At 56.4% G+C, this 23,523-nt stretch overlaps 1 protein-coding gene across 7 annotated transcripts in view; it reads right to left on the bottom strand.

Moving 5' to 3' along the window:
* Window positions 1-22,999, bottom strand: part of CACNA1B (calcium voltage-gated channel subunit alpha1 B) — a 188,762-nt gene extending 165,763 nt beyond the window's left edge. For all 7 annotated transcript variants that reach the window (XM_078062105.1, XM_078062104.1, XM_078062109.1 and 4 more), the window contains exons 1-3: window positions 22,720-22,999; window positions 21,624-21,730; window positions 18,098-18,237 (exon numbers count right to left, since the gene is read on the bottom strand). In XM_078062105.1, the coding sequence (XP_077918231.1) occupies window positions 18,098-18,237; window positions 21,624-21,730; window positions 22,720-22,999 (527 nt within the window). The remainder of the gene's footprint in view (window positions 1-18,097; window positions 18,238-21,623; window positions 21,731-22,719) is intronic.
* Between the last annotated feature and the right edge of the window lie 524 nt (window positions 23,000-23,523).

Raw genomic sequence — 23,523 nt, 5'->3', positions numbered from 1 at the left:
CAATGAGGGGGTGGGAGGCAAGGTGGCTCCATGGGAGACCAGAAGCATTCTACCCAGGAGAAGCATCCACACCTGCATGCCCCTGCCTCAGCTCACAGTGGGCAGGCTAGGGGTCTCCAGCCAGGACCCACCGGGTAGGTGCCATGAGAGTCAGGCCCACAGCCCCAACCCCGGCCCCGACCCCGGGAGACACAGGAGCTGAGCTGGCAGATGCAGCACCATCTCCAGGAACTGCTTTGTCACTGACTTTCCAGGTGCTGCTTCTTGCCCAGGAGGCTGCTGGCAGTTGCCATGGAGACAGCCTGTGGGTCTTGGCCAAAGATGCCTCAGCATCCTCTCAGCCTCCCATCCCATTCCCAACCCAGGGCTGAGCAGAAAGCACAGATCCAAGGCCTCCCAGGCCCATCTCCCCTGCACCAGAGGCCCTGAGCACCCCAAATCCAGGCAGCCTCAGGCAGGGTTGAAGAAGGGCTGGGCCTGGCCTGTGTGAGCCCCCACCCTGGAGAACACCTTGGCAGTAGATGGCACTCACTTGGCACTCAAACAAAAACACTACGGGCTGTCTACTGTGTGCCAGGGACTTGAGAGGTCAGCACTATTACCCCCATCTTGTAGAGGAAGAAACTGTGGCTCAGAGAGCACATCCAGTGTCCAGTCTCACAAGCAGGAAGAGGTGGAGCTGGGACACTAGCCAGGACCTCATGCCTCATAGTGACACACACTGACACATGAGGTCAGCCCTACATTCAATAAGTGTCACAGTCTCTGCCCAAAGCACAGAAGTGTCCAGACACATGTGGTCATTCTCCCCAATCGCTTCTCCTAAATAGGGCTACAGGACAAGTGGGGACCCTGCAGGGCAGACAGCAAGGGCTACGCGTCCCAACCTCCTTCAGGGCACAGTAAGTGACCCTTGCAGGGATGTGCCATACAGCCCCTCATTCTGGCCTCCCTGACCCTCGCCACCCTGACCTGCACTGGCAGAAGGTGGCCCCTCAAGGGGACGTCTAGTCCTTGAGCTGTCCAGTTCACAAGAGGCCTACTACTTTGGTGAAGTGCAACAAAGCCCTGATCACTGAGGTATCCTGACCTAGGATAATCAGAGCGGCCACGGACACCCCAGGAAGAGATGCCTCCAAGTCACTAGCATCAGTGGCCCTTAAGGGTCAGGATCAGAGACCCACCTAAAACAGATTTAAATAAGATCCAGTCTCAGAAAATAATAAGGAAATGTCCAGGTTTCAATCAAAACTCATTCAACAAAAACCAGGAAGATCTCAAACTGAATGAGAAAAGACCATCAGTAGATACAAACACTGAGACCAAAGAGAGGCTAGAATGGTCTGACAAAGATACTGAAGGAGTTATGATAAAAATGCTTCCACAAACAATTGCAAACATGCTTGAAACAAACAAAAAAAAGAAAGTATCAATAAAATCAAAGATTCATATAAAAATTTTATAACTGGGCACAGTCGGTTAACCGTCCGACTCTTCATTTCAGCTCAGGTCATGATCTCAGGGTTATGAAAGGGAGTCCCATGTCAGGCTCCGCGCTCAGCAGTGAATCTGCTTGAGATTCTCTGCCTCTCCCTCTGCCCCTCCCCTCCCATGTGCACTCTCTCTCTCTCTAAAATAATAAATAAATGAATCTTTAAAAAAATTATAACTGAAAAATACAATAACCAAAATGAAAAGTTAAGAGGATGAGCTCAACACCAGAATAGAGGAAACAAGAAAGAAGAAGGAGGAGGAAGAGGAGGAAGAGGAGGAGGAAGAGAAAGTGGAGAAAGAGGAGAAGGAGGAGGGAGAGGAGGAGGAGGGAGAGAAGTGGAGGAGGAGGGAGAGGAAGAGGAAGAGGAGGAGGGGGAGAGGAAGTGGAGGAGGAGGGAGAAGAGGAGGAGGGAGAGGAGAAGGAAGAGGAAGAGAAGATAGAGGAGGAGGGAGAGGAAGTGGAGGAGGAGGAAGAGGAAGTGGAGGAGGAGGAAGAGGAAGTGGAGGAGGAGGAAGAGGAAGTGGAGGAGGGGCAAGTGGAGGAGGGGGAGAAGAGGGGAGTCGGAAAAGGAGGAGGAGGGAGAGAAGGTGGAGGAGGGAGAGGAGGGAGCCTCAAAGATCTGTGGGATAATATCAATATATCACATTCCTGGAAGGAACAGGAAAGAAGGTAGGGCTAGAAAGGCAGTAAATAATGTAATGACTGAAAACTTTGAAATTTGGCAAGAGGCTTAAACCTACAGATTCAAGAAATTGTATGAATTCCAAACAAGATAAACTCAAAGATATCAACAAGATATATCACAAACTTCTGAGACAAACTTCTGAAAACTAAAAAGAAATTATGACAACTGGAAATTTGAAAATGGAATGAATTCAGTGGTAGGTAATGGGATTGTTTTATGAGGTATGATGATGTTATTGTAGTCATGTCAGCCAGTGTCCTTATTCTTGGAATATTAGAGATGAAGCTTCATAACACTTACATCTTTTATTTATTTTTTATTGTATTTTTATTTTTTTACCTACATCTTTTAAATGGTTTAGCAAAATATATAATGTAGAAAGAATAAAAATTGCAAAATTAACTTTTACTGAATCTAGGTAGTGTGTGTATACATTGTTCATTGTACTATCCAACTATTCTCTGAAAACTTTCATAATAAAAGTATGTATATGTACTTTATATATACATTTAATATAAATAAATCAGTATCTATGTATATACATAGATATATATATTTACTCTTGAAAGAAGCCAGAGAAACACAATGCCTTACCTGTAAGGAAAAACAATTTCTCCTCATGAACCATGACAGAAGGAAGCAGCACAGTATTTTCCGGCGCTGAAGAAAAAGAAGTGTCAACCCAGACACCAATACCCAACAAAAATACCATTCAGGAATGAAGAAATCAGGACATTGTCAGATGAAGAAATATTAACAGAATCTGTCACTAGCACACCTAGCCTAAAAGAATGACTAAAAAATTCCTCTAGTCAGAAAGGACATGATGGAAACAAGGAATCACTGGCCATCATGAAGGATGGACAATGGAAAGAATTAAAATAGTGGTAAAAACCATACAATTTTTTTCTTTGAGTTTTCTAAGTTATGTTTGATGGTTGAAGCAAAAGTCACAGCATATCTTGAACACAAGCAGAGGATGGGGTGCGGGGTGGCTCAGTCGGTTGAGTATCTGACTCTTGGCTTCAGCTCAGGTCATGATCCCAGGGTCAGGGGATCAAGCCCTGCATCGGGCTCCATGCTGGGCACAGATTCTGCTTGAGATTCTCCCTCTCCCTCTGCCCCTGCCCCACCCCGTGCTCTCTCTTGCTCTCTCTCTATATATATATAAAATAAATAAAAATCTTGAAACACAAGCGGAGGAAATATTTAAGATAATTATATTACAAGCGGAGGAGGGTAATGGGACCCAAAGGTACAGAAAATTTCTATACTTGACTTGAATTAGTAAAATGACATCAACAGACTGGATAAGTTACATATATAATGCAATACTTAGAGCAACCACTAAAAAACCTGTCCAAAAGATACACTCAAAATACATAGGTAAGTTACAAGGGAGTTCTAAAATATGTTTAAGTAACCCAGGAGAAGGCAAGAAAAAAAATCAGAGACATAAAAAAGAGAGGTCAAACAGAAACAAAAAATACAACAGTGAGCTTAAGTCCCAACACATCAATAATTATACTTCATGGAATTGTTCTAAACTAAATAAAAGAATTGGCATAATGAATAAACAAACATGACCCAACTATGTGCTGTCTACAGGAAAGTCACTTCACATACAATGAGACAGACAAGTTGAAAGCAAAAAGACAGAAAAAGATATATTGTGCAGATATTAATCAAAGAAAAGCTGGAATGACCCTAGTAAATCAGATAAAGAAGACTTCAGAGCAAATAAAACTACCAGAGACACAGATGGACACAGAAGAATAAAATCTACCAAGAAGACACAGCAGCCCCAACTGTGTGTGTCCCCAACAACAGAGCTACAGAACTCATGAAGCAAACACTGGCAGACTGGAAAGAGCAGCATCCCCGCCGGTGTATGTTATAGTCGGAGCCCGCAGCGCTCTCGCGACCGTACAAGGACCAAGGAGACGGAAACCCAGCAAGGACGCATGGGAACTCAGTAGCACCTTGCACACACGGGACCTGACCCACACACACAGCAGGGCACCCACGCTTCTCGAGAGCCCTGGGGACGCACACAGAGACAGAGCATGGCCTGGGCCCTGACAAACACAGACACGTTTACAACAATCAAGATCACACAGTCCGTTCACCACAGTGCCGCCAAAGCAGAAATCAGTAACAGGACGGTACTGGGAAATCTCTGAACAGCACCTTGTTAAACCGCAGGTCAAGGAAGAAGTCTAAAGGAAAACGTAAAAGCACACGGAACTGAATGACAGTGAAACATGGCATATGAAGACGTGTGGGTGCAGCTAAAGCAGTGCTGAGAGGCAGACTTATAACACAACACACGCACACATTTGAAAGGGAAAAAAAATGTCCCAAATCACCAATCTACGTTCTCACCACAAGAGCTGAGGAAGAGTAAAATAAGCCCAAAGCAAACAGAAAATAATGACAGAAATAAATGAAATTGAAAAAAGAGAGAGAAAGAAAAAAAAAACACACGCACAATGAAACTAAGAGCTGGTTCTCTGAAAAGATCATAACGTGGACGAATTCTAGTGAGACCGACTAAAGAGAGACAGAGAGAAGACACAAGTGTCCAGAGGGGTGAGGCGAGCTGTCCAAGGGGAATGGAGCAGCTCCACACACATAAATCTGACCATGTAGACCAAATGGCCCATGGCCTTAAAAAGCGCAAACTACCACAACTTGTTCTGTGTGAAACAGATGATTTAAATATCCTTATAACTATTAAGGAAATTGAATCCATAATTTAAAAACTCCCAAAAAAGAAATCTCCAGACCCAACTGGGTTCACTGCAGAATTCTACCAAATATTTAAAGAATTCACAGCATTGTGGACACAACAGTTTCCAGAAAACAGAATGACGAGGGGAACAACTCCAGACTCATGTTATGAAGTGTGGATTGTCCTGATATGAAGACCAGACCGAGACAGCACCACACAAAACAACTATGGACCAATAACCCTCATGAATACAGATTCAAGAATCCTTCACAAACTGCACATAGAAGTCAGCAGGATGTGAAAAAGAAGCATAAGCCACGACCATGTGTATTCCAGGGAGGAAAGACTGGCTCAGTACTCAAAATTCAATCATTGCAATCCACCATATTACAAAGCTAGGGAATCCTGAGATGATGCTGAGGCAGAAAGAGCATTTAAAGAAATGTGACCCTGATTCACGACAAAAATTCTCAGAAAAACAGGAATAGAGGGGAACTGCCTCACCTTAATGACAGGCACCTATGAAACCTAGAGCAAGCTGAACGTGAAAGTCTGAGCGTTTTCCTCCCAAGATGGGAACAACACACAGACGTCCACTCCCAACACCCCTACTCAGTAGCGTGCCGGCTGTCCCATCAGCGCAGTGAGCCAAGAAGGGAACAGACAAGGCATATGGATTGGAACAAAAGAAATAAAACTGTCCCTACTTGCAAATGACATATTTGTCTACATAGAAAATTCCAAAAAACTTCAAAAAAAAAAAATCTCCTAGAACTAGTGAGTTCAGCAAGGTTGCAGGATTAAAGACAAACATATAAAAATCTACTGTCTTTCTAGATACTAGCAATGGACATGCGGAAACCAAAACTAAAAATACAATATGATTGCACTTATACTCAAGCAAACATATAAGAGAACTTAGATGTAAATCTTATGAAACACGTGCAGGTACTGAACCCTGAAAACTGCAAAATGCCGAGTAAAGAAGCCGAAGGAGACAGACCACACTCATAGACTGGAAGACGCAACAGAATAAAGACGTCCATTCTCTCAAAGTAACATACGGGTTTTACACAACTCCTATCAGGATCTGTGTATGTATTGACAAGATTATTCCAAAATTTATAGGAAAGAAAAGAAACGAGAATAGTTTAAACAATTTCGAAAAAAAGAAGAAGAAGAAAAAGAAAGTAGGGGGCATGAGTCTGTGTGATTTGAAGACTTACAAGGCCACGGTAATCAAGATAGCACAGGCCCAGTGGGGAGATGGACACACAGGTCAGTGGGACAGAAGAGAGAACCCCAAAACATACCCACTCAAATATGCCCAGATTATTTTTGACAGAAGTACAAAAAAAATTAATGGAGGAAATAAAGCCTTTTCAACAAATGGTGTTGGAGCAACTGGACATCCACAGGCAGGAGCGGAAAAAAGTATCAGCCTAATCCTCAAACCTGATATAAAAGTTAACTCAAAATGGGTCACAGACTTAAAAGTGATACGTCAAACAATAGAACTTGCAGGGAAAAAAAAAAAACATAGGAGAAAATCTTCAGGACTGAGGGCTGCCAAAGAGTTCTCAGACTTAAAACCACAAGCCCAATCCATGCATAGAAAAGCTGGTAAACTGGACTTAATTCACATTTAAACCTTTTGTTCTGCAAAAGTCCCTTTTATAAGAATGAAAAAATAAGCTACGGATTGGGAGAAAATATTTGCAAGCCACTATCTGACAATGGACCAGTATCAATTCAGTTAGAACATGAGCAGGTATATGAAGATGGACACGCAGATGGTAAATAAGCGGAGGAAAAGCCATCCAACACCACTGGCCAGTGGGGAAACGCAAGTTAAAAGCACAGTGAGATTTCACCACACATCTATCAGAACGGCTAAAACAAGAGTAGTGACAACACCAAACGCTGGTGAGGATGTGGAGAAAGTAGATCATTCACACATTGCTAGTGGGAATGTAAAAAATGTAAAATAATACAGCCTCTGGATAACAGTTGGGTAGTTGTGCTCTTGGGCATTCGTCCCAGAGAAAACTTACATTCACACAAAAAGCTGCATAGGAAAGTGCATAGCAACTTGTGTGTATTATTTCACAACCTGGAAACAACCCCGAGTCTTTGAGCAGGTGAGTGCTTAGCCAGGCTGGGGCCCCAGGGCAACAGTGCTCAGCAATGGAAAGGAGAAAGCACGGATGCCTGCCGGCTCCCGCTGACGACAGCTAATCCCGAAAGGTGTGAATCCAGTTTTATACTGTGCTTAAAATACAAAATCATGGACACGGAGGATGGATTAGTGATGGCAATGGGCAAGGGAGGGCGTGGCTGGAGGGGGCACAAGCGCACGTGCATCCCGCTGTGGATCTGCGCCTCAGTCTCACCACGGTCTCTGTATACTGAGAATCTACAAGTAGCTCAAAACAAAATATTTAATTCTTTAAAAGGAGTGTTAATAGCGGCACCTGGCCCGGGGCCGGCTGCAGGATTATCGTTCCGGAACGGCATCCAGCACACGGGAGACCTCATAAAACAGTGCTCATGTCCTCCCGTTTCCGGAGCTGGTGCTGCCTGCTTCCCTCTTCCTACCAGCTCTGGCGACAGATCTGCAGGTCTCTGTGACCACCCTGGGTCCCCAGGGAGGAAACGCGCCAGCCAGGAGGGACTCCGCCCTCAAGGAGAGAGACCAGAGGCTGAGGGCAGGGCTGGACGGCAGCTGGGGCAGGCTGGGCCTCGGGTCTCTGTAGGGCTCATGGGTCAGTGGAAACGTGCAGCCCCAGGACTGACTTGGCGACGGGAAGAAAGAAAGTCTGACTTCCTGCCCATCCGGGAGGCCATCCCCTCCCCCATCACTGCGTTCTCAGAACTGGCGGCTGACAGCAAGTGCAATGCTGGGGGCTCCTCAGGGTCCCCACCTGACGGGAGGCTGCAGCCTTTCCCCGGGGACGCCTTTACCTCCTGCCACGTCAGCAGTGCCCACCCCCACCTCCTGCCCCGGTCCAGGTGGGGGAGTGCCTGTCTCTGGCCCATCCTCGGTGCTCGCTGGTCCTGCTGGGCTGTGGCTTTGTTAGGCACAGACAGGTGCCCACGAGGGGTGAGAAAGGGCCCATGGTCGGAAGAAGGGCAAAAGGAGGGAGCAGGACAATGTTCAGCCACGAACACCAGCCGTGGCAGACAGGGGCCTGGGATCAGGCCCAACACCACCCTGTGCCCGTGGGGGTCAAGGCGGGTTCCTGCTCTCCCAGCTGGGTTTCAGCCCCACAGTACTGGGTGAGCACATGAGGAATGGCACACAGTGGTGAGAGGAACAGACAGAGGCTTGTCCAGACGAGCCTGGGGTCTGAGCACAGTCTGTTATGGACTGAATTGTGTCCTCCCCACCACCAAATTCCCATGTTGAAGCCCTAACCCCTAATGTGACTGCATTTGGAGGTGAGAAGTTTAAATGAGGTCATAAAGGTGGGCCCTAATCCTGTAGGACTGTCCTATAAGAACAGGAGGAGACACCAGAGACCTCTGTGTGTGTGCACAGAGAAGAGACTACGTGAGGTCAGCTGTCCACGAGCCAGGAGGAGAGTCTCCCCAGAACCAACCCTGTCAGCACCGATCTCAGACCTCCAGTCTCCAGTAAATGTCTGTGGTATTCATTAGGGCAGCCCGAGCTGATGAGCACACGGCCCTGGGAGGGAACACATCTGTGAGTGGAGAGATGGGTTCATCCCAGAGCCCCAGAGGGGGAGCCTCTTGGGGCAAGAGAAGGATGAAGAGGCCAGAGGGTGGAGGAGAGGGTGGGAGATGGCAAGAAGCCACCAAGGAGCCCCCACCCCCAGCTGGGACAGGGGACCAGACACACCGGCTCTTGCTCTCTGGGGAGAGATGCCCTTGGCTGGTGTGGTGGGGGCTCCTAGAGTGGCCTCCCCAGGGAGGAGATCGAGACGCAGGACGGGGGGCGGGAGGTGCCGAGTGGGGCAGCAGAGTCAGGATGGCGCTGGCAGGGTGAGTGGCGGGACGCCCGGCGGACGCACTACCCGTGACCTCCTAGGAACCACAGCGTTCTAGGTCCGTCTGACTGCAGATCGAGGTTGGGGGTGGCCCAGGTGGGGGAGGAAGGCACAGGGTCCTGAAGAGCCCAGCCCTGCCATACAGCCTGAGAAGGGCCCAGGAGCCAGGGAGGATGGGGCAGCACAGCCGTTGAACGTGTCCCTCCACCCGGCACCTGCTCTATCAGCCCTGGCTCCAGGCCTAGTAACAAGAAGACATTAGCAACCATTCTCACCTCAGTGTGAGCTTCAGCTCTGGGCTCACCAGTGTGAGAGAGGGGCTGGTGAGGACAGTTGCCTGGGGCTGAGGAGGGAGGGAGATTCCAGGCCCGCTGCTCCACCACCACCCATGTGTGCAGGTTCCTGCCCTCGCCAGCCATGAGCCTAACCTCCCGTGGCCTCTGCAGGTGCACCAGCCACAGGATACATGAGCAGTTGCCCTCAGCCACCTCCATGGAGGCAGGCAGGATGGCGACCCTAGGGGCAGGACTACAGCTGCCTGGAGCAGCAGAACACTGAGGCCTGAGCCTGAAGAGGAGGCCACAGACCCAGCTCAGGTGAGCCAGCCCCGAGTGGTGGCAGATCTGCAGGAGCCCAAGGGAACAGAAGCTTCTGGGACACTCCCAAGCCAGATGGGAATGTGGATTTTCGTGTAAAAGCTCCTTCTTCTTCTTCTTCTTCTTTTTAAAGCAGGCTCCATGCCCAGTGTGGAGCCCAAAGAGAAGCTTAAACTCATGACCCTGAGATCAAGACCTAAGGGGAAATCAAGAGTCAGACACTTAACCGACTGAGCCACCCAGGTGCTCCAAAGCTCCTTCTTCTTAAATGTTGGCAACTAATTTAGAGCCCATCTCAGAACTCTGGCCATGCCTCTTCAGCCCACCAGCCCCAGATCCAAGATGGGGAGCAGCCTTTGCCAGCTCAATCCCCCCACCCACCCCCTGACAGCTCAGTGCGCCAGTCAGACCACGGGACCCAGGAGTGCGCACATCCTAGCCCCCAGCCCAGCCCCAACCTGGCTGTGTCCCCTCCCTTCCCAGAAGCTGCCTTCCAGGACCCCATCCCCCTCCCACTAGCCAAAACTGGATTGATATCTCCAGGCTGCACCATCCACCTCCCCACCAACCCTCCCTGAAGAAGTCGGTGGGCCCTGGGTGGAGGGTCCCCTGCGTCTGACCTCCAAGGCTTCAAGGCTCACTCAGAATGAAACCTGAAGGCGTCACTGGCCAACTCCCCGCTCTCCTTCTAGCTCAGATGCCAGCTGCCCAGGACGTCGTCTGCCATATCGGAGCCTGGGGCTTCTCTGCTCTGGGCCCCACGGCAGCAGGTATGCAGAGACTGAGCCAATATTCCCTCAGGGCTGCAGTGTTAGGTGGCATGGAAGAGGTGCCCCCAAGTTGTACAGAGCCCCCCCAACCCCCATCACACATGGGAATGCCTAGCCCCAGCCAATTTTCAGGACACCCCAGGACCAGAGCCTGAATCCTGGGGTCAGCTGCCCACAGCACAGCTCAGCTCCAGGAGCCTGGGCGACCTGGATCCCCTGCCCTACCCAGGATCACCAGGCCCTTGGGGCTGGAGGAAAGGGCTCTTCCTCAGCCATGCCCCTGGACACAAGGCGGGAGTGGGGAGTTCTGCAGGCAGTGCCCAGGAGGGGCCTGGCTCTGGCTACTTCCAGCTCCCAGATAGCATAAAGAACCCTAAGACAGAGGAAGAAGGGGGTGGGGGTACAGGAGAGAGGAGATACCAAGAGGCAGCAAGCAGAGGGGAGTGAGCTGGTCCTCTATAAATACCCAGCCTGGGGGCGTGTGCTGCTGAGCGAGGCCGGGACTCCACCCTACCCACCTCCTTTGGGTTACATAATCCAGCATGGGGCCCCGGGCCTGTCCCCAGACACCGGCAGACCCAGAAGGAGGCCACTGTCAGGAGGGAGGCACCTGGGGGCTGGGCACAGGGCACCTCTGCCCCATCCATCCCCAGCCCACTCTGGGAATGGACTCCTCAATGACACCACAGCACCAGGAGGGCCTGCGGACCCCCTGGCCAGATCTGTTCTGGATCATCAAAGATGCCCCATGGATGCTGCCTGGAGGGACTGAAACTTCAGACCCCAAATAATGCTGGTCCTGACAGCCTCCCTCTGCTGCTCCAGGGGCTACTTGTTAGAACTCAGCCCCCCTCCCCTTGGTCCCAGCTATGCATTGAGGAGGCCATTTCCAGCCTCAGGTGGGGACGAGGAGAGAAAGTCCAGCAAACCCCCAACCAGACCCCAGGAATAAAGACTGCCCCCCCCAGCAACCCCCAAACTGAGCAGATACCAGAGATCCCCCAGCAAACCCCCAACCTGACCAGGAATAGAGACCCCCCCAGTATCCTCCCAATCTGACCAGGCACCACAGAACCCCCAGCAACCCCCCGACCTGACTAGGCATAGAGACCCCCCAGTATCCTCCCAACCTGACCAGGCACCAGAGACCCTCCCCCAGCAACCCCCCAACCTGACCAGGCATAGAGACCCTCCCCCAGCAATCCCCCAAACTGACCAGGCACCAGAGACCCTCCCCCAGCAACCCCCCGACCTGACCAGGCATAGAGACCCTCCCCCAGCAACCCCCCGACCTGACCAGGCACCAGAGACCCCCCAGCAACCCCCCGACCTGACCAGGCATAGAGACCCTCCCCCAGCAACCCCCCGACCTGACCAGGCATAGAGACCTCCCCCCAGCAACCCCCCCGACCTGACCAGGCACCAGAGACCCTCCCCCAGCAACCCCCCGACCTGACCAGGCATAGAGACCCTCCCCCAGCAACCCCCCGACCTGACCAGGCATAGAGACCCTCCCCCAGCAACCCCCCGACCTGACCAGGCATAGAGACCCCCCCAGCAACCCCCCGACCTGACCAGGCATAGAGACCCCCCCCAGCAACCCCCCGACCTGACCAGGCATAGAGACCCTCCCCCAGCAACCCCCCAACCTGACCAGGCATAGAGACCCTCCCCCAGCAACCCCCCGACCTGACCAGGCATAGAGACCCTCCCCCAGCAACCCCCCGACCTGACCAGGCAGAGAGACCCTCCCCCAGCAACCCCCCGACCTGACCAGGCATAGAGACCCTCCCCCAGCAACCCCCGACCTGACCAGGCATAGAGACCCTCCCCCAGCAACCCCCCGACCTGACCAGGCATAGAGACCCCACCAGTGGGATCACAGTCATAGGATGGAAGACCTTATATGGAGCTGGCTCTGTTGGCCGAACCCAGAGCTCAGACACACCGGACACACGCAGCCCATGTCCAAACCCAGTGTTGCTGGACACTCAGACATGGTGTCTTCTGTCATCTCAAACTCAGACACAGGGTCACTCCATATTCAGGTGTGAAGTCACTTTTCGTCCACGGTGAGGCCCAGCTCCCCAGTCCCACAGTTGGACACACTGTCACGGCTCACCTTGGCCCGTGCTTGCTGGACCCCTCTGGCCAGGGCAGCTATCCTCTGGACTTGGCTCCCTGGAGCACTCTCCTACACCTTCACCCCTCTATTAGCCAGGCCTCCTCGGCGCCAGGAGGCAGGCCTGTCCACACCCCAACGGGATGGGAAGCAGCAGGCCTCCCAGTGGCCAAGGGCAGACCCCAGGACCAAACTTCCTCCCTATGCAATGCTGCCTGCTCCCCTCTCTTCTTCCCACAGGAGGCCCAGTCCAGGGAGGCAGGACCCTGAGTTCTAATTACATGTCCTGGAAAGAAATCCCAGTTTAATTTGAAGTAAAATGAGAAGCTGCAATTGGAAACGTCCCCTAGAGGAGCCAACTGCCTGAGCTGGGACACATTTCTCCGCTGTCCGCTAGGACCAGGAAGGGAAGCACGAGGCTGAGGCCATGACAGGAGCAGGGACACTCAGGGCTTGGGGACTCTGGGCCCTCTGCCAGCAGGAAGATGTCCCTGGGGTCTGCAGGGCCCCACCCCTGCCCTGACTGCCAGCTGGAATCAACCCCTCAGGACCAAAAGGTGGGGCGGGGCTTCCAGGGGATTGGGAGGGTGGAGGCAGCGACATGGGACAGGGTCAGGAAGTCAGACACAGACGGGTCAGTTACAGATGGGCTGGGGATGTGGCTGCCACCCTAGGGAGGTGGGCAATCCACCAGACCTGTGGGTCTCCTGTGGGCAACCACCAGTGCTCCCTTCAGCTCTCCCCCAGCCCAAGGCCCCATCATATCTCCCGGGTTACTGCCCTAGGGTCAGCTCTGCACCGGCCCCTGCACTCAGAGCCCCCCAGCAGCCCCCGTGGCCTCCTGCACCTTCACCCTCCACTCTCCTCCCCATTCACTGAGGCCCACCCCTCCTGCCTGCTCCTCTGCTCAAGGGGCTTCTTAGGGACCTTCCTGACGCCCACAAAAGGACAAACGTCACCCTCAAGCTTCCCTGGCCTTCTGCTCGTCACTGCACATCACTAGCCCGCGTGCCACGCGCTCATTGTTCACTGTCTGCCCCAGAGAAGGCAGCCTCCGTGTCACCACCGTGTCCCCAGCAACTAGAGCATTTGGCAAGTACCTTCCAAGTGAACGAGGGTATGGACGGCCAGACACTGAGTAAAGGAGAGAACGTGAAGAGAGATGGAAGCCAAGGAAGCGGTGGGAGACTGGATATGGGCAAAGGGAATCCATCCTTCTTCCCTCCCTCCCATTCATTCTCTCCCTTTCCCTCCCCATCTCATACCCTTTCCTTGTGCATCGGCCCCTAAGCTTGTCCCACACCACATCTCAGCCGATGGGCTGCTGCCTAGTTCACTGGTAACACAACAGTCTGAGAACTTGTGCGCCAGCCCTGCTTCCTCACCGGCCATCCCAAGTGCACACTCAGCTCCTCCCCCATTTCCCGCTTCGAGATCAACAGACATGGATGCCAGGGTTCTGGATCCCACTTCCCCTCATCCACCCAGGACGTCTCTCCGGCACTTCCTGTCTACAGCCGCCGCTAGTCCTTGCCTCCCGGACCGGCACCCAGGCTGTAGCCCTCGTCCTGCCCCTTCAGCTCCCTCCCGCCACTGCCCCAGCTTTCTGCCTTGCTTTGCTACAAAACTCCCTGAAAAGAAGAGCTGCCCACAGGTGCTCACCAGGAACCCCTCCTCCGTCCCCGTAAGAGCCTTTCCCAGCAAGCTACCGTCAAGAACCCAGCACTTGCGTGTTGCTGAATGCCATGCTCAGCTGTGTGCCCCCCTCCTGCTCTGTTCAAGAAGAGCTCTTCCTTCCTGAAACACCATCCACTTTCCTCTTTGTGTTCTCCACCCACCTGATTGGCCAGTCCCAACCTGCAGACTCAGGTCCCTGGCCTCGTGTGGGCAGCGTCCCCAGGGATCCCGTCTAGCTCTGGGCTTGGAAGACCATCGGTACACCTGCGTCCTGCGTTGACACCTCCAGCCACAGCCTCCCCGAGTATCTAGACGGCTCACCCCTCATGTCCTTCCAAACTCATCATGGAGGACTTTGAGCATCCCACACACAGCAGCCTCCCAGCCCACATTCTGCACTCCTTACTCCCTCTTCCACGTGGGAAACTGAAGCATGGTGTTTCCATTTATGGAGTGATCTTCATGGCGCTCCCACCCCCAGGCACCGTGATGGCCATGAAGCGCACAGGTCAAGACCTGTCCTTGTCAAGCATATATTCAGGGGCGGGGGCGGCGGAGGGCACAACTAAACATCACATGTAAGTGAAGGATAATGATCTAGGAAGACTGTTTATGCTAAGAAGAAACAGTAGGGTTGCGGAGACTGTGCCCCCTGGAAAGCGGCCCACAGGGCAGAGGCTCAGTGGTCTTGTTCACAGCTGTGTCCTCAGCGCCTGGCAGAGGCTCAGCAAATTCTGCATAAATGAGTATTGAGTGGTTAACAAATGACGATTAGCAGGGGGAGTGTCAAAAGAGGGCAGCTCCAGCAACAGAGGCATGGATGAGAGGGACTGTAGGCAGGGCAGCCCCTCAGCTCATTCCCGTGGAGCTAGGACTAGGTGCCGTGACCCCCGTGCCAAGGGTGAACGTAGGCTTGGTTTACAGGAGAGTATAATGAGGGTAAGAGGGTTCCCTGAGGCAGGGGTGGAGTCCCCGTCCCACCCCAGGCTCCTCTCATGACCTGCACACCAGCCTCAGAAGCATAGGGACCCCAGCTGGCCTCGAGGGACAAGCTGGGCTTCACCAAGCAACGCGGCCTCCCAAGCAGAGTCCCTCCCCTCCCTACCATGGGCCTCCAGCCCTCTGTGCACCAATTAAGTAAACCCTAATTAAAAACAACAAAGTAATGAGAAGTAATGCCCCTCCCATGGCTACCCACAGGGACCTCAGCTCAGGAGGGGTTGGGTCAGGGTAGCTCCCTGGATTCCCCACTGGCTAGCACTCACGCCGAAACAGACCTGGGGCCTCCTCCTACCCCATAGGCACAGGCACACACACCCAGGTTCACAAGTCCCATGAGCTGCAAGCAGGAGCAACACAGCAGCCCTGCGTGACTCTGGGCCCACACGTGAGCCCCCTACTCACCCGGGGGTCCCCTCCCAACCTGGAGCCACCTCTGGGGGTGATGTGCAGAGAGAGGGAGCTTGGAAACCACCGGGGCCAACTCCCGGCCCTCCTCCTGCGGACACAGAGCAGAGAGTCTGCGTCCCAGATGAGAGACAAAGAACACGGCCAAAAAGAGAAAGACAGCAAGAAAGAATGAGAGGGTAAGAAACAGAGACAGAGAGGACAAAGGAGAGTGAAAGGGTCAGAAATGCAGAGAGGGTTAGAAATACAGAGACAGGACCAAGAAAGTTGGGAAGGAGGAGGGAAGGAGGGACAGAGACGCCGAGAGATTGGGGGGCGGTGGACGACAGAACGGCAGGAGAGAAGTACTCGGGAAGAAGCAAGGGAAGATCAGAGAGAAAAGACATGGACGGATGGAGGGGTCTCCAAAGAAGGGTCAGGGGCCAGCATTAAGGTCTCAGGACCCTTGGGACCCTCTCCCTGGGGCTTCCAGAAGGTGGGCCCATCCTCTTCTCTCTTGTGTGTCCCAGAGCAAGGAGAGCAGCCCGGGGTGCCCTACCCTCAGGAGGTCCCTCCCAGCCCTCACTGAGGGACCAGCAACCTGGACCGGGAATCAGAAGACCAGGGGTCCTGCCAAGGGGTCAGTGGGGGCTCCTCTGCCTCCCTGCCTTGTTCCCAGAAGCCCAAACACTCAGCACCAAAGATCGCATCCTGGGAGGCAGGGTCACACCACCCAGCCCGCTCCCAGCAGGGCAGAACACAGGGCACCCCCCACCTCAGTAACCCGTTAATTCAGCAGACACTCTCTGATCTCTCCTGGGGGCCCGCCCCAAGCTAGGCTCTGCGGACACCCTGAAAAATAAGACACCATTCTTGTCCTCAGGGACTCACGTCTAGAGAGAGGGAGTGATGTAAACAGCAGTGACACCCCTAGACACCCTACACTGCGCCCAGCGGACCGGGGGGAGTGCCCTGCCCTCGGAGGGGCCGCACTCACCACCAGCATCCCCCCCGCCCCAGCATCAGCGGTGTGGCTGCTGGTCTCCACAACGCCTCAGAGGGCTTTTGGTAAATTCCGCCCTGACCCCACACCCACCCTGGAGCAGGGAGCGCCCCTGTGTCCACCACGTTGTGGAACCCCACATCTCCCAGTAGAAGGCTCCCCACTCCCTTCCCTTCCCAGTCATCGTGAAACAGGGAATGGAAATCAGAGAGTTGTGCAGAAAACCTATTAATTCAGATTTCAGAGGCGCCCGTGCCATCGGTGCTGGTGAAAGGGTACCGCCCTGGGGGAAAGCACGAGGCAGGAGGAGCCCCAGACAGTTCCGTCGTCCCTCCAGGGACACCTGCCAGATGAGAGCCCAGCTCGGCACTGATGCTCGCTGGCGTGTGCCACAGACACTCTGGGCCGAGCCATCAGCAGTTGGAGCAAACAGGGAAGCAGGTCCCCCAGGACAGGGCAGGCACCCTGAGAGCCTGGCTCGGGAGCCCAGAGGCTATCTAGCCAAGTCTGTGTCTTCTCACATGCAGGGAGCCCGGGGAGGCTTGAGCCCCAGACCTGGGGCTTTCATGGTCACCTCCTCCCTCCTGTGCCTTCTGCCCAAACCACCTCCACACGTGTGCTCACCTGCACCAAGGCAGGTTAAGGGGTCGTTGGGCAGCTTCTGCCCAGCACAAGGGTGGAGGCCCTGGCCACAATCACCCTTCCTTGGGAAGGAGTGTTCTGGGCCACAGTGGGGCCTGCTCCCTCCTCTCTGATCTGGGTTGTGAGCCTCTCCGGGGACCACAAGGCCCCAGGGAAGAAGAGACTGCAGTCCCTGGCCTGGGGTGGGGCCTCTGGGGCCTGGGCTGTGCAAACAGGTCCTATGGAGCAAATTCCCCAAGCACTCACCCACTCCACCCCCAGAGCAGAAGCTCCAGCCTTCAGCCTGCTGGCCAGAGAAGCAGGGCAGGGGCTCTAAAGGACCCGCCAGGCAGATGGAGAGACTGAGACCCCGAAGGGGAGCGGCTCAGTGGCGACAAGCAGGTGCTCTGTCTGCGCCCTGCACCCCAGCCCGTCCCCAAGTCAACTTCTAGACCTCCTGGCTTGTCTTGGGAATCACAAAGTGGTAATTATCAGGGTCCATTTGAGGAGGAAAGGACACACTGATTAAGCACCTTCCCGGAGCCAGAAACCGTGGAAACACATACCGTTGACAAGCTCATCCACACACAGCACAGAGCGCTAAGAATGCGCTTCCCAGGGAGCTCTTCGGGCAGGAAACAGCTTAGCGGAGCGCGTGCGTGGTGCCTCCCCCAGACCACAGGCCGACATGGGCAGGGTTGGAGCCCAGAGCCCTCCCCCTGCCCGGGGAAGCCCCTCCCCCACGGTAGCCCAGCCACAGAGGCAGCGGGCCCACACCCGTGGCTCTGCAAGTGAGTGGTTTCACCTGACACAGAACACTGAGAGTGGGCCTTTCAGCCAAGATCACCACACCCGGGCAACCGCCCAGTCCCACACGGCGGGGGGGCAATCGGGCGTCTCCTCACACGCAGCCACCCGCACCCGCCGCGGCCCAGTGTGGACACTGCTGCCCAACCTCCAGCCCCAAGAAGGGCACAGCCTGGGCCCTGGCCGCCTACCCTGTGAGAACCACCACGAAGTCCATGACGTTCCAGCCGTTCCGCAAGTAGGAGCCCTTGTGGAAGACAAAGCCCAGGGCTATGATCTTGATCCCCGCCTCAAAGCAGAAGATGCCAATGAAATAAGGCTCTGTGTCGTCCTGAGGAGAAGCAGAGAGAGGGTCGCCACCACCCCCAGTCCGGCAGGCCACACTCACTGCCCCAGGTCTGCCCCTCCCACTCAGCCTCACCGCCCACAGACTTCTCCAGCCCAGCACTTTCATCATGGGCCTGTTTGCTCCCCTGCCCTGTTGTCCCAACAGGAAATGGGGCCCTGCTCCCACAGCCAGTGACCTCCTAGTCACAGCGGGGAGGCATCCTGGGACCTCCTACCCTTCGAAACCCTGCAGAAGGGGAAGCAATGTTGACATTTGTGGGCTTTTTCTGCAATCCATCCAACACCCCATGTGTTAAGCACGATTATCATCTGTTTCTAAAGGAAACAGACACAGAGAGGTCAAGGAACTGGGCTGGAGACTCACAGTTTGTTGGAACCAGAGCCGTACTCAAACCCAGGGGCGATCTGGGTCTGATCCTGGGCTCCAACCACTGCAGAAGTTGCCTGGATAATGTCTCAGCTCCCTAGAGTGCAGCCCAGGACCCACTTATTCATTCAACACACATCTTCTGGATAATCATAACATGCAAATGCAAATCTTGGGGGAGCAAATACAGCCCAGCCTCAGGGAGCCTCTGGAGAGCAAGACATCCAGCTAGGCAGCAAGGAAAGGAATTCCAGGTGGAGGGAACAGTGTGAGCAAAGCAATCTTGTCACTCAGCCAAGAGCATCAACTGGGGCCAGGCCCCCCTGGTGCTGAGGTGCTGAGCAAGGTGGGAAACAAGTTGTAGAGAGCTCGGGGAGGAGGATGCCACATGGAGACACGCACAGACGGTGTGGTAAGTGACCGGGGCATCGCTCACTTGGGGCTGCAGGGGAGGGGCGGGCCAGATTGGCTCCTAGTGGCTGCTCTCAGCTCGAACTGAGGGCCAGCGGCCTGTGCCTTCCTCCCCCAAGAAGCCTGGTCCTCAAGAGCTCTCCCCATCTGACCTGGTATACCGTCCGCCTGGGCCTTCCCAGCTGTGCACGGCAGAAGCTACCTCCCCGAGGGGCCCAGTCAGCCCAGTGTCCATCATGGCCCAGCTCCCCCATCCTGCTACCCAGATGCTGACTCATGACTGAAATCATCCCCCAGAAGCTTCAGGTCTAGTTTAGTTGGAGGGACCCCTCTCCCCAAGGGAAGGGGCTGCTGACATCTGGCCCAGGAAACAGCTTGGCTCTAACAAACACATCCTCACAGAAAGCTTCCGGACACACAAAAGAGCAGGCCAGAGCTAGGAGATGGGGTGGGCCCCCCCAGATCCCTCTCTTCATTACTCTTCCCCAGCCCCACTCTGGAGGGCTGGCTTGGGGAGGGGTGGGTGGGCAGACAGCCATGGGCTTGGCTGGGGGTGGAGCGGGACTGCCAGCTACGGTTCTGGCTACAGGCTGCGTGGGCAGTTGATGGTGGCTGGGAAGCAGAGCCCCCAGAGACGGGGAGCTGTGGAGGCCCCACCCCAGTCCAGGCTGGCAAACAAGGGAGCACCTGCACGACCTAGCCTCCTGCCCTAGCAAGCCTCCAGGCCCGAGCCCTGACGCTGCCACAGCCCCTTCTCTCCAGACCCTGCTCTGTGTTCCAGCCTTCTCTCCATCCATAGGTCTGAAGGCCTATGTCTGCACTCAGGACTACGGTCAGCAAGGGCTCCTCAGGCCTCCAGGCCAGGCCCAGGCTGAGCACATTCTGCTTGTCTTCCCAAGAGCCCACCCCCCATCACCTCAAAGCAAACCTTCCCTCACCTGGGAGGCAGGAGTTCAGACTTGCCCAGATGCCCGGCTGGCCCACTCAAGCCTGCCACCCCGCAGGGACAAGCCTAAGACTGCCCGCTGTACACTGGCCTCCCTGTCCCTGACCGCCACCATCTCCTGGCCCGCTTCCTTCTGGCCCTACCACTGCCAGACTTCCCTGGAGGTATGGCCACACCCTGTGGTCTGCAGAGGTCCCCTGCTCTCACTTTCTCCTCTCCAGCTTCCAGAGCAGACGCCCACCACAAGCACGTGCCACGCCAGCACGCACAAGGGGCCCACAGGAAGCCGGTGACCCTATCTGGCTCCACACGGGGCAGGAGTCACCCACAGGGGCCACACCCACTCAGGCCTGGCGGCACAGCTGTGCTGTCTTCACAGCCCTCCTCCCCACAACCCAAACCCCTGGCCTTCCGAGCACCGCAGAAGGCTGATCCAGGGAGCCGCCCATTCCTGGTCGTCCATTTCCTTGCCTTCTTTTGGTGCCTTGCCCAACTGTGAGCAGCCCCAAATCAGCCTCCCTCTGTCCTCCCTTCCCCACCCCTGGGCCTGTGATGACGGGGAGGGGGCGTTCAGGGCCCACGCCAAACACTGAACAGTCCCTATATCACCTCCTGCCTATCTCCACTGAAGTGAGGGAAAGGAGCTGTGGAGAGGACCAATCGCTTGCCAGGGTACAAGGAAAGAGGGATTCTCCTCTCGATGCCCCATGCCCCTAGGAGAGGCTGGGCTGTGTCTCAGGGACCTGGACCTTTAGCAGCTCTCCAGCCAGGCCCCAGACCCCCTCTCCAGACCCCTGCACCTGCTTCTCTCCCTGCTCTCAGGCCTAGGAGCCTACACCAATCCCCGGCAAAGGGTTCAGGTCAGGAGCAAAGACTGGGGACTAGGGGACATAGCCTCACCTTTGAAATGAGGCTCACTGCTCCAAATACCACCCTCTGCCCCTCCAGAGACCCTGCCCCTGGGGTTCTGACTGTCATGTGCAACAGGGGACACCACAGGGATCTGTGGAGCTCTTGACAGGAATGGGTGAAAATGATTCAGGATGTTTGGGAAGAATACTTGGGAAGGAGTGCTTCCCATATGAAGGGGACAGGATTCCCCATGGGGAAGGAATTCCAAGCAGAGCCAGGAAAGACAACTCTGAAGGACAGGCGGACAATCCCTAGACCCAGGACCATACCACAGGGACCAAAGACGATCAGAGCCCTGCCCAGGAAAGCCCCTGGGCAGCCAGAAAGTTGGGCACTCACCCAGAACCTGACATTTCCCTGGGCCATTATGAATGCCCCTCCCCCACCCCCGGTTTCACCTAGTTTCCTAGATCAGGGCTTAAGGCGGTGGAACTGAACAGCCCATCTGAGGTCCGGGGTGGCTAGTGGCCCAGGGCAGATAGCCGCTAGCTAACACGGCCTCTCTCAGGCCATCCTTCCCATCAGGGCTGCGCTAGCTACCCCAGTCCTCCTGGCCCTGAGGGAGGTGTCAGCTGCCTGGGTTCTCACCTTTTCCTCCACTAAAAGGAGAAGAGAGCTACGCAGATTACCCTGCCCGAGGAAGCTAAACCGAGCCACCGATGCTAAAGGGCCGTGGAATCAGACAAGCGGCGGCCACCCCGCAGCCCCGCCCGCAGCCCCCGCCGCCGCTCACCAGCCGCTCCGACATGGGCGTCTTGTCCCCGTCGGGGAGGTGCTGCTCCAGCGCCAGCACGATGCAGTTGGCGATGATTGTGGCCAGGATCATGTACTCAAACGGAGTGCGTGGGTTAAGGACCGGCCAGGAGGCGCCAGGGCGGAGGGGAGGCGAGGAGGCGCACGGCGCGCAGTGCAGCAGGCGCGGCGAGGCCACCTCCGGAGGGGCTGAGGATGACCGGTCGGAAGCCTACCCCGCCCTGCCTACCCTCACCCTCGGGGCCGCCTCGAGGCGGAGCCTCTGGCCATCTGGGCGGCCAGCCCCTCGGCACGTCCTGGCGGCCGTCAGCACCGCGGACAGCGCCCCCGCCCCGCTCTGCACGGCTCCCGCGACCCGAGGGGAGGGGACTGCGCCCCCCGCGCGAGGCTGGAGGAAGGACCCCGCGCAGGCGCACACTCCCACCTAGAGACACGTAGCCACATGTACCTACACAGGCACTTGAACATACATGTACCCAGAGTCCCGAACGCACGCACGCGCAACACCGGGTTCATGTAATGCCCGCACACACACGCAAGCACCTGCAGCCAAGCACGCGCCTGGGCTCGCGTCCACCCGGGTGCTCACACCTACACAGACACGGATTCGCCCTCGGGTGCCCTCCAGGCTGGCCGCGCGCTCTGCACCCACACCAAGGGAGTGAAGGGACGAGTCCAGGGACAGGGGGCTCCGCCCAGCGTCCATCCCGCTCCCGCAGCCACCACCACCACGACCACACGCGCGCGCACGCGCGCGCACACACACACACACACTCAAACACACACGCACACGCGGCGCGCGGAGGGCCCCGGAGCCCCGCCCCGCCCCCTCCTCGCCGAGAGCCGCGTCCCCGAGCCGCCTCTCCCCAGGTCGCACCCTCCTCCCGACCCCGGGAAAGATGGCCACTGGGCGCCGCACGCGACCCGCCCCAGCCCCGGGCTCCCCCCCACCCCCGCCCAGGCCGCCCCTCCCAGACCCGCCGGGGCGCGGACGCCGGACGCCGCGCCCGGTCCCTGTCCCCTCGACCTCGGACGGTCCCCCGGCCCCCTCGCGGCCCGGCCCCCGGCAGGATATGGCCACTCGGTGATGCGCTTGGCGTATTTGCGGACGACGTTGTCCTCGCTGAAGACGAAGAGCGAGCGGTTGACGGTGAAGCAGTTTTGCTTGACCGGGATGGGGTTGTACAGCGCCATGGTCCGCGCGCGTTGCGCGATCGACTGCTTGTAGAGGACCCGCTGGCCGGGCTGCAGGCCCCCCGGGCCCGGGCCGCCCGCCCCGCCGGCCCCGCCGCCCCGAGCCCGCTCCCCACCGGCGCCCCCATAGCGGCTGCCCAGCTCGTCCCCGAAGCGGACCATGGCTCCTGGGCGCCGCGCGCATCCCCCGGCCCGGCGGCCCCGGCAGGGAGGGCGCGGGGCGCGCCAGCCAGGCGCTCGGAGCGGAGCAGCAGCGGAGCCGCGGGACCCACACCGGACCTCGCCCGGCCCCGCCGCCGCACCCGACTCCGCCGCCCGCACCACGCCCTATAAGGGGTCGGTCACGTGGCGGCGCCCGGCCAATCCGCGCTCGCCCCGCCCGCCCGAATGCCGCCCGCCCCGCCCCCAGTTGGCCGCCCCCGCCCTGTCCCCCGCGGCCGGTCCCCGCCGCCCGCCCTCTGGGCTGCGCCTCGGTCCCCGGGCCTCCGGGCTGAGCCCCGGGCTCGGGCGGGCGCCGGGAGCGGGCGCCGTCTGCGCGTCCCGCTTCGCGCCCCTCCGGGCGCTGGCCAGATGCTGAACTCGGCCGCTGCGGCCGGGAGCCGGGCGGGGAGGGCTGTCCTCGACGGACCGCCGGGCTGAGCGGCCCCAATGGACGCCTCCTTTGCCCCCAGGAGCAGGAGGCGTCA

Source organism: Halichoerus grypus, chromosome 14 (assembly GCF_964656455.1).
Source record: "Halichoerus grypus chromosome 14, mHalGry1.hap1.1, whole genome shotgun sequence".
NCBI classification, from domain to species: domain Eukaryota; kingdom Metazoa; phylum Chordata; class Mammalia; order Carnivora; family Phocidae; genus Halichoerus; species Halichoerus grypus.
This window is presented reverse-complemented; position numbering and strand designations above follow the sequence as displayed.